General features: G+C 46.5%; 1 protein-coding gene across 1 annotated transcript in view; it reads right to left on the reverse strand.

The window, feature by feature from the left end:
* Window positions 1-7,033, reverse strand: part of LOC114625489 (acetyl-CoA acetyltransferase, cytosolic-like) — a 17,080-nt gene extending 10,047 nt beyond the window's left edge. Inside the window, exons 1-2 of the mRNA XM_028772760.1 lie at window positions 6,904-7,033; window positions 6,510-6,644 (exon numbers count right to left, since the gene is read on the reverse strand). Of these exons, the coding sequence (XP_028628593.1) occupies window positions 6,510-6,644; window positions 6,904-6,958 (190 nt within the window). The 5' untranslated portion in view covers window positions 6,959-7,033. The remainder of the gene's footprint in view (window positions 1-6,509; window positions 6,645-6,903) is intronic.
* Window positions 7,034-9,338: the final 2,305 nt, after the last annotated feature.

Consider the following 9,338-nt stretch of genomic DNA (forward strand, 5'->3'; position numbering starts at 1 on the left):
TAGCTTTAACAGACGCTAGCATCTGTGGACTATAACAGTCTCAACTTTCCCCTCCTAGCTCCTCTCTCTCTCTCTCTCTCTCTCTCAATTTCTCCTTCTCTCTTTCCAAAGTCAATTTAATGCTTAATCCTTAACCTTTAACCACTCTGCCTTTCCAAAATCCATCTGGATACTTATGTCATCCTCCCCGTGTTAGCCTCTCAAGTCCATTAAATACGAATCCTGTATCCTGACCCACCCCTTTCCCTCCCTTTCCTAATCTTATTAATTGAAATCCAGTACATCCCATGCTGCCCCTGGTTGGTTGTTCTCCATGTTATTGAAGTCAAAGGTGCCACTGTTATTAATTGACTAGTATGATAATTGCTTATTGATACTAGCAGACAGCTGTTGACACGCTCCCAGGGAATAATATAAAGCTTCTGGCAAGCATCCAGAGCTTCTGGACTGTGGGATTCTGAACAACACACTCTGCACTTGTGTCTCTATGCCCCCCTTGAATATTGCAGATATTGTAACTGAAAGAATAGAGCTGATTTTTAAAATGAATAAAAAAATAACTAAACAAATAATGCCAGATGCCTAAATCCCCAATACAGAAACATAAGAAAAATAAAAAACATAAACAGGACAACATAACTCCTCCAAAAAATAGTCCGTTGCTGAGGTTTGCTCTGTTGCTGTGTACTGCAATGCTAAAGTCTACTCTGAGGGTCAAGGCCTCTGAGTGACTTCTCACATTTACAAGCTTTTGTTGTGCAAACCTGGTTTTGTGATTTAAAACTATTGGTTAAATAAAATTAACTACAGCCAATTACTGAAGGGATTAGAGGTAGGTGGGTCTGGAGAGACCTGGTTGGAGGAGGAGAGAGCAGAAGGAGGAAGAATGAGAGGAGAGGAGGAAGCCACCATGAGCGGAAACGGACCATGAGCACATGACCAGGAGAAACAGCAAGTATCTGGGGTACACCACTGGGGAGCTAACCAGGCCAGCAGTGAGAAGAGTAGATTAAGGATTACCCCCCCAGTAATTGTCAAAGTCAAATAAAATAACCATAGTCTGAGTCTCATTCATTTGTCAGCTAGTCGGGGATAAGCTTAAATTTGTTGTACTTCACAAAATAATGGCATCTAGTGAGAGTTTTTATCCCAAAAGGGAAGAACTTGGACATTAAAAAATAAAATAAATACTCACTTAAGCAAAACTCAAAATCCAGTAGTATAAATTAAAACTGGATAGTTCAGAGCCAAACAGCCTCCTGGGACACAAAAGCCTTGGGCGGTCCACTGCCCTGCAATTTACTGCAAACGGTTTCCTGCTTCTTTTAGCTCATTCCAAATCTGCAGCTCCCATCAGAGGCCATCCTATAGTCCCGGCATCTCCAATATCCTAGAGTCTCCTCCATACCACCTGAGGCTTCACCTGAGGCTTCTTAGAGACTGTCTCCAAAGACTCAAACCTTACCACAAGGTGCCAAGACTCAGGTGCTCTCCTTGACTCCCTCAAAATTGTTTTGTGTGTGTGTGTGCGTTTGTGTGTGTGTGTGTCTTCAAAAACTAGTACCAGATGACTCTTAGATTGCCAAGTTTGGTTTCCAGTTCAGGATCTGGCCTGGCCCCACTTTGGCCAGCGTTTGTGCCGACCCTAGGGAACTACAGAAGGTTTCACCACAGCGGAGCTGTTCTCAAAGGTGATTCTTCAGCCCTATCCTGAACAGCAAACAGAATCTCAAAATATCACATGAAAAGACCCAGACCTGATTCATGGTAGACTCCTTCTTTCTTCTCTGAAATCTCAGGAGCCAGGCACCTGCAGTCCACATTTCCTACAGTATTACTGCTTTTCCAAGCCCTGGAAATAGCAAGGAGTTTTCCAACCTAAAGTTCCAAAGCCTCTCATGTTTCTCCCAAAAGACAACATGGTCAGCTTTTGCATAGCTACAAACCTATTCCTGATACCAATGTCTATTTCAGTCAACAAACTATCTAATGCTGTGACAATGTGCCCCAAATTTAGTACTGCCTATGTTCAGGGTACTGAATTTAGGGGAAGAAAAGGCTTGTTTGCTTTATTTATGTGACTATAATAGTTCTTTTCTAGTCCATCTCTGTCTTAGCTAGGGTTTCTATTGCTGTGGTGAGACACCATGACCAAAAAAAAAAAAAAAAAGCAAGCTGGAGAGGAAAGGGTTTATCTCACACAGGGCAGGAAGTGAGGCAGAAGCTGATGCAGAGGCCAGGAAGGGGTGTTACTGGCTTGCTTCCCCTGGTTTGCTCAGCCTGCTTTGTTATAGAACCCAGGGATGGCACCATTCACAATGGGCTGGGCCCTCTCCCACTGATCACTAATTGAGAAGATGCCCTACAGCTGGATCTTATGGAGGCATTTCCTCAACTGAGGCTCCTTTCTTGTGTTGACTCTAGCTTTCGTCAGCTTGGCACACAAAACCAGCCAGTACAATCACTTTCAGGGAAACCAAGTCAGAAACTCAGTGGTCAACAAATGCCCCTGTGCCATCTTCTTGTGGCTGCTGGTGCCCAGTCAACTTCTATCACCCTGAAGCGGTTCAGGGAACAGCTCTGGTAGGTTCTGCCTGTGTTCAGGGTACTGTAGACAGACTATATTGTGTCTGTATGGATGTGGATCAGAATAAATCTGATGGGCTATAGCTTAGGCAGGGAACAGGAGGTGAAACATCCAGGAGGCAGAAAGGATTCTGGGACAGTGCCAAATACGAGACATTCACCCAAGAAGATGTGACGAGACAGACGAAAGGTACCTGAGCACAGGTGGGAAAATGTAGATTAGAATAAATGGGTTATTTTAAGTTATGATCAAGTCAGAGAAGAGCCTAGCTATATGGCCAAGGTATTTGTAAATATATTTTGAGTCTGAGTCTTATTTCTGGGAGCACGGGGCAGGGAGGAAGAACCAGACCTCACTTCTACAGGATGGGCCTTCCCACCTCAAATAACAATGAGAGGAACCCTCAGGAGGAGCCACAGATCAACCATGTAGAGAGTGCCACCTCTCTCATTAAGACTTTTCCAGGTGATCTTAGGTTGTTCCAAGATGAAGGTAAAACTAACATGCACTGGTATTAATTTAGTAAAGACGTGATTGTATCAGGCTGGCCTTGAACTCACTGATCTACTCACCTTTGCCTCCCAAGTGCTCTGATGAAAATCATATATCACCATGCCCTACTAAAATGATTGATATATATATTAAAGATGTATTTATTTACTCTATGCATACGAGTACACTGTTGCTGTCTTCAGACACACCAGAAGGCGGCATCAGATCCCATTACACACGGTTGTGAGCCACCATGTGGTACTGGGAACTGAACTCAAAACCTCTGGAAGAGCAGTCAGTGCTCTTAAGCTCTGAGCCATCTCTCCTGCCCCAACGATAGATATTTTGTTTTGTTTTGTTTTTTGAGACAGGGTTTCTCTGTGTAGCCCAGGCTGTCCTGGAACTCACTCTGTAGACCAGGCTGGCCTCGAACTCAAACTCAGAACTCAGAACTCGCCTGCCTCTGCCTCCCAAGTGCTGAGATTAAAGGCGTGCGCCACCACTGCCCGTCGATAGATATTTTTATACTCCACATCTTCAAGGGATTTGTGGATCAGAAATGAGTGCTCAACATTTAGCAGAACATGAGCTACACGCCAGAGACCTGGGATAGACAGTACTTATCCCTTAGCTTCCGGAACAGTGCTGGATACATAGTGGGAACTCGGCAAACACCTTCTTACATGATTAGGGAGATGTCTTGGCTTAAATATGATGGATCTGAGTTCTTGCTGCACTTCAGACTGTGACCTTGATAAGCGACATCTCAGGTCCCTTGCTCCTTTGTTAACTGAAGATTATGGGATGCACATAGCCTGGGGTTAAGAGGCAATAAGAGGGAAGTCCTCTGCATGGTGCTTTATAAGACCATAAAAGACACACTTAACAAGTCCTCAGTGAACGCTGACACATTGTGTCACGACAACGACGTAAGCAATTGGATAGAAACCAGTGAGATGTGGAAAAAGTGACAGAGAGACCAGTGATGGAATGTCCTTTGACCCATGGAAAAGTTCTGAGTCACTGGTCTGGCTAGCAGGGAGGAGGGGAGTGGTAGACTACAGGAAAGGCTGATGGTATCACAGTCAGACCTTGGAGGGCCATGAGAAAGTGCTGTGTGGCTCAACCAAGACTTTAAGCACCGTGAGGACAAAGGGGGTCAGAAAAGACAAGCCAAGTATGATGGTGAATGTCCCAAATCCCAGGGCTTGGGCAGTGGAGGCAGAAGCATCTTGAGCTTAAAGGTGTAAGGTCATCATCCTAGCTACACATTAACTTTGGATACTATGTCAACAACAACAACAACATCAAATGCCAGAGAGACAGCTCTCTGGGTGAAGAAGGTGCTTGCCACTGAGCCTGATGGCCTGAATTCAGTTCCTAGGACATGTATTGTGGGTACTGGGAGTGGAGGTAGAAAGAACCAGCACCCACAAGTTGTCCTTCAACCCCCATACATGCACTGTAGCACCTCTCAAAATAAAATAAATGTAATTTAAATTTTTTAACAAGAAAAATATCAAAAACTCCAAAACTGAAATGACCCAAGGAAATACAGGTTAAGTAAGCACTCATATTCTCAAAATCAGCAATGATCCAAAATTCAAAACTTCCTTTTTCTTAGTGCTGGGGATTAAACTCAAGCTTTGCGCATTCTGGGAAAGCTCTCTACAGTGTCACTGCCAGCCTCTCTCTCCCTCCTGTCCCTTCTTTTCTTCTTTGACAAAGAGGCTGGCTAGTAGCCCAGGCTGGCCTCAATCTCTTTTTTCTTTTTTTGAGACAGGGTTTCTCTGTGTAGTCCTGGCTGTCTTAGAACTCACTCCGTAGACCAGGCTGGACTCGAACTCAGAAATCCACCTGCCTCTGCCTCCCAAGTGCTGGGATTAAAGGCGTGCGCCACCACCGCCCGGCGGCCTCAATCTCATATGGCTCAGTTCTCAGACTCCAGAGTGCTGGGGTTATAGCCACGTACCTCTAGGCTGGGCAATATGGAACTTTCTGAATGCTGAAATAATGCCACTGTAGAGCTCCCGTGTCAGGTAGAAGTCAAAATGCAGATGTGTAACAGGGTTAGGTCAGTGTTGAAGACTGCCTACCCCCTATACATTGGATATACATGATTTATTTCATGTACAAAACCATAAATATTTTGTATAACCTTCAGCCTACATATATAAAGTGTATACTAGCCTGGCAGTGGTGGTGCATGCCTTTAATCCCAGCACTTGGGAGGCAGAGGCAGGCAGATTTCTGAGTTCGAGGCCAGCCTGGTCTACAGAGTGAGTTCCAGGACAGCCAGGGCTACACAGAGAAACCCTGCCTCGAAACAAAACAAGTCTATATTAAATGAAATTTCTGTCCAGAACTGGGTTCTAGCCGATTATATGTATCATATATGTAATCCTATCTATCCAACATGTACTTAAAATTTAATATACATTGAAATAAAAGTATGATGGAGATTGTAAATTCTGAAATAAGAACCTTTCCAAATATAGAATATTCTGGGGCTTGAAGAGGTGGCTCAGTGGTTAGCACTGGCTACTCTTGGGGGTTTGATTCCCAGCACCCACATGGCAGCTCATAACCACAACCATCTGTAACTCCAGTTCCAGGGAATCCAATCTCTTCTTCTAGCTTCTGCCAGCACCAGGCAGGCAAGTGGTACATAGACATATATGCAGGCAATCCACCCATTTAAAAAAGTACAGAATATCCAACAGGCACACATACAAATGGTCTCTGGCAGAGTAAGAGCAGAAGTTGGTACTGGATATTAACAATTTTCTCTACAGTTGACTCAAGTGTGTGCTGAGCAAGCACAGGGCAGGGCAGGAGGGTGAACTCATAACCACAGGCATGCTAGCCACACACTTCACCACTGAGCTGCACACCCAGGCCCCGAATCAATTGTCAACACGAATGGTCAGTAGTCACTGGTCTACAAACCCAGCAGGAATCAGAGGTACGATGAAGCATTCTTAGACTCTCCTGTCTTCCTGCAGAGAGTCCCCAGGAGTGAGGAACAGCCTGTCTCATGACAAGTGCACAAGGGTACAGCTGTTCTGCTATAGCCTCACTTGCAGCTCTGGCACAGTACCAGGCCCACACACTTTTCTTGACTGTGACATTTTAGGGGTCTGTGGAGGACTGTGCATACTTTCCTGTGCATCGGGCTGGCCCTGCTTCTAACAGTGCAAAGGTGGTACAGACCAGTAGTCTAAGATCACTCAGGGGAAAAGCTTGTAAAGGAGCTGTGACTTCAGCTTGGGGAAGGAGGAGGGACAGAAAGAATCCTAACAGAGGGAATTCCAAAGCGATTTATGGCGTGTTGTTGTTGTTGTTGTTGTTGGTGGTGGTGGTGGTGTGTGAGCAAAAATAAATGCTGTTTCTAATGAACCAGACCTGTCCTGGGCTACTGAGGACTTACCTGCTGCCAAAACGTGTCCAAATATGACCTCGGACACCTCTTCTGGAGCCACCTTGGCCCTCTGCAGGACTTCTTTGATGACAGTTGTCCCCAGGTCGTGGACAGGCACGGTGGACAGGGCACCATTGAAGGAGCCTATAACAGAATGGGGAAGAGGGAAGCCATTGGAACCAAGAGCACATTGAGGACCTCGTAGTGGGCAGATGGGGACAGATGCGTTGGGGACTTTAGATCAGTGCTTCACCAAGCCCAGGGCTGCCCAGAGCCCGAGTTCAGACCACCAGTACCTGCCACCACAAGGTGACAGATGAACCATCACGCATGCAAGCAGGCAGTTGGCCGGGTTCTCTGTGCCTCTGCAGGTTAGCAGGTGGGAGGCCTCCGGGACACTGACCTATGGCGGTCCGCACCGCCGAGACGATGACCACCGGGTCGGAGCTTGTGTTCATCCTGCCACTCCACTGGCGTTTGCACAGTCTTGGCTGCAGCTGAAGCAAACTTTGCTGAGTCCAGGCTGAGCCTACGGTCGCTCCGCCCACCTCGCCCCGCCTCTGCTCAGCAACTCCCCTGACCCCCACTCCTCCTCTGCTCAGGGAGAGAAACAGGGTGTGCACAGTCTAGGAGTCTTAGGGTGTGGCATAGACAGTTTAGAGGTCCCTGGTGCAGTAGAGACCTGGGGGTTCCGGGTGTGTAGATTAGAGTGGGCACTATCAGCGTGCGCAAGGCCGAGGTGCTGGGAGAGGTCTCTGGCTGTGGACTTTGAACACTTGCAACACAGCCCTGGAATCTTTCTCCATCTGTTTTTGTGTATTTTATTTTCGAAGCAGTGAGGGTGACTAAAAGTCTACTTCTGATTCAGCTGGGACTGGAATGCCCTGGCTAGAATTCTCGAACATGCCAGAAGACACAAGGAACAGGATAGTGTTCGTTAGTTCGCAGGGACTTTAAGATTCCTCTAAGTGTGCCTGGGAGCTGTAAATTGTAGTTTGCTTGGATGCTAAGAGCCGGGTTCTTGTCCAGGGTGAACCCTAGGGGCCTAAAAGGAAGGTGATCTGAAGATCTTATTCATTAAAGGTCCCTTAGGGTCACGTATCACTGCTGTTTAAAACGTCCGAGGCCAAAGTCAGAACTTGTCTGGACTTTTTAATTATCTCTACCTTGCTAGAAATGGATCCTCCCTTAAACAGTCCACACAATCCATAGGATGTGGGCAAGCAAAAAGTTAGTTATTTCTGCAGAGGGCACACAACTGCATTAAACCCTCTAGGCTGGGGCGAGGCTAGGCTTTCAGACAGGAAAGCCAGTGCTTCACTCCAGAGCTTGACACACACACACACACATACACACACATGTGTAATACACATATGTATATAGTTTTTTTAAAAAGATTTATTTATTTTGTATGTGTGAGTATACTGTCTTCAGACACACTAGAAGAGGGCGTCTGATCCCATTACAGATGGTTGTGAACCACCATGTGGTTGCTGGGAATTGAACTCAGAATCTCTGGAAGAGCAGTCAGTGCTCTTAACCACTCAGCCATCTTTCCAGCCCTCAAAGAAAAATCTTAATATTTGATGTTTATCAGTGCTTTGGGTTTTTGTTTGCCTGCATGCATGTATGTGCACCATGTTCCTAGTTCCCCAGGTAGGTCAGAAAAAGACATTGGATCCCAGGGAACGGAGTTAGGATGGTTTTGAGTCGCCATGTGGGGGCTAGGAACTAACTCAGGTCCTCTGTAAGAGTAAGTGCTCTTAACCCATGACATCACTCTCCCTAACTTACTTTCTTTCTTTCTCTTTCTTGTTCTTCCTTCCTTCCCTTCCCTTCTCTCTTTCTTTCTCCTTTCTTTCTTTCTTTCTTTCTTTCTTTCTTTCTTTCTTTCTTCTTTCTTCTTTCTTTCAGACATGACTTCATACTGTAGCCCTTAGCTGACCTATAAGTCACTATGTAGGTCAGGCTGTCCTGGAACTTAGAGATCCACCTGCTTCTACTCCCTGAATGCTGGGATTAAAGCTGGGTGTCACTATGCCTGGTTTTAGCCTTACACTGTTATTACATAGTTGTCGAACTCAAGGCAAACTGCAAGTATAACTTTTGAAAGCAGATGTAACATTGGGCACATAGTATTATCTGAGAAAAAAAAGTGCTGACTGGGAAGGGATTCTTGCCAGGTGGTATCTTTTCTAATTAAAGAAGGAACATCCTTGGTCTCATTTAATCTTGTAATGTTCCATTTACATCTTCCTTTTGCAGACTCCCTCTGGCTATTCTCCCTACACCCCATCCCATTACAGGCTGGCTGCAGGACTCCTGGTGTTCTGAAAGGATAGTCATTCTGGTGTGCTTCTGCAGTTTCATGCCTTTTCCATTCCACTCCCCCCTTACTCTCTGGCCACTCTTCAGCCACCTTTGTGGGCTTACTCTGTCCCTCACCCTGTTGGGCTGTGGTGCACACGTGGGCATGGGTCCTGTTGGGCTGAATTGTGGGTCCCGTGTCTGCTGCCCCAAGGGGCTGGAGCCACAGCTCAGAGAGGCAGAAGCGTGGGAATTTGACTGAGTTCACTCCACGCTGGGCAAATGTCTGTGAGAAACCACAGGGCTCCGATCCAGAGTGGAGAGGACAGTCTGGGGCACCACGGGGGCAGGAGCTCTTGGGTTGGGGATCCCCGGGCCAGGAGGCAGCTGGGAACCAACTGGTCTCAGACCCTTGGGCTCTCACGCGTCACTGAGAGGCCGCAGAAAGGCCAAGATGAGGGTGTACAGGCTGGATCGACCCGCAGCCAAAGGACGAGTGTGTACAGGTTGGATTGACCCGCAGCCAAAGGA

Source organism: Grammomys surdaster, unplaced genomic scaffold, assembly GCF_004785775.1.
Source record: "Grammomys surdaster isolate TR1022 unplaced genomic scaffold, NIH_TR_1.0 218, whole genome shotgun sequence".
In the NCBI taxonomy this organism is placed as follows: domain Eukaryota; kingdom Metazoa; phylum Chordata; class Mammalia; order Rodentia; family Muridae; genus Grammomys; species Grammomys surdaster.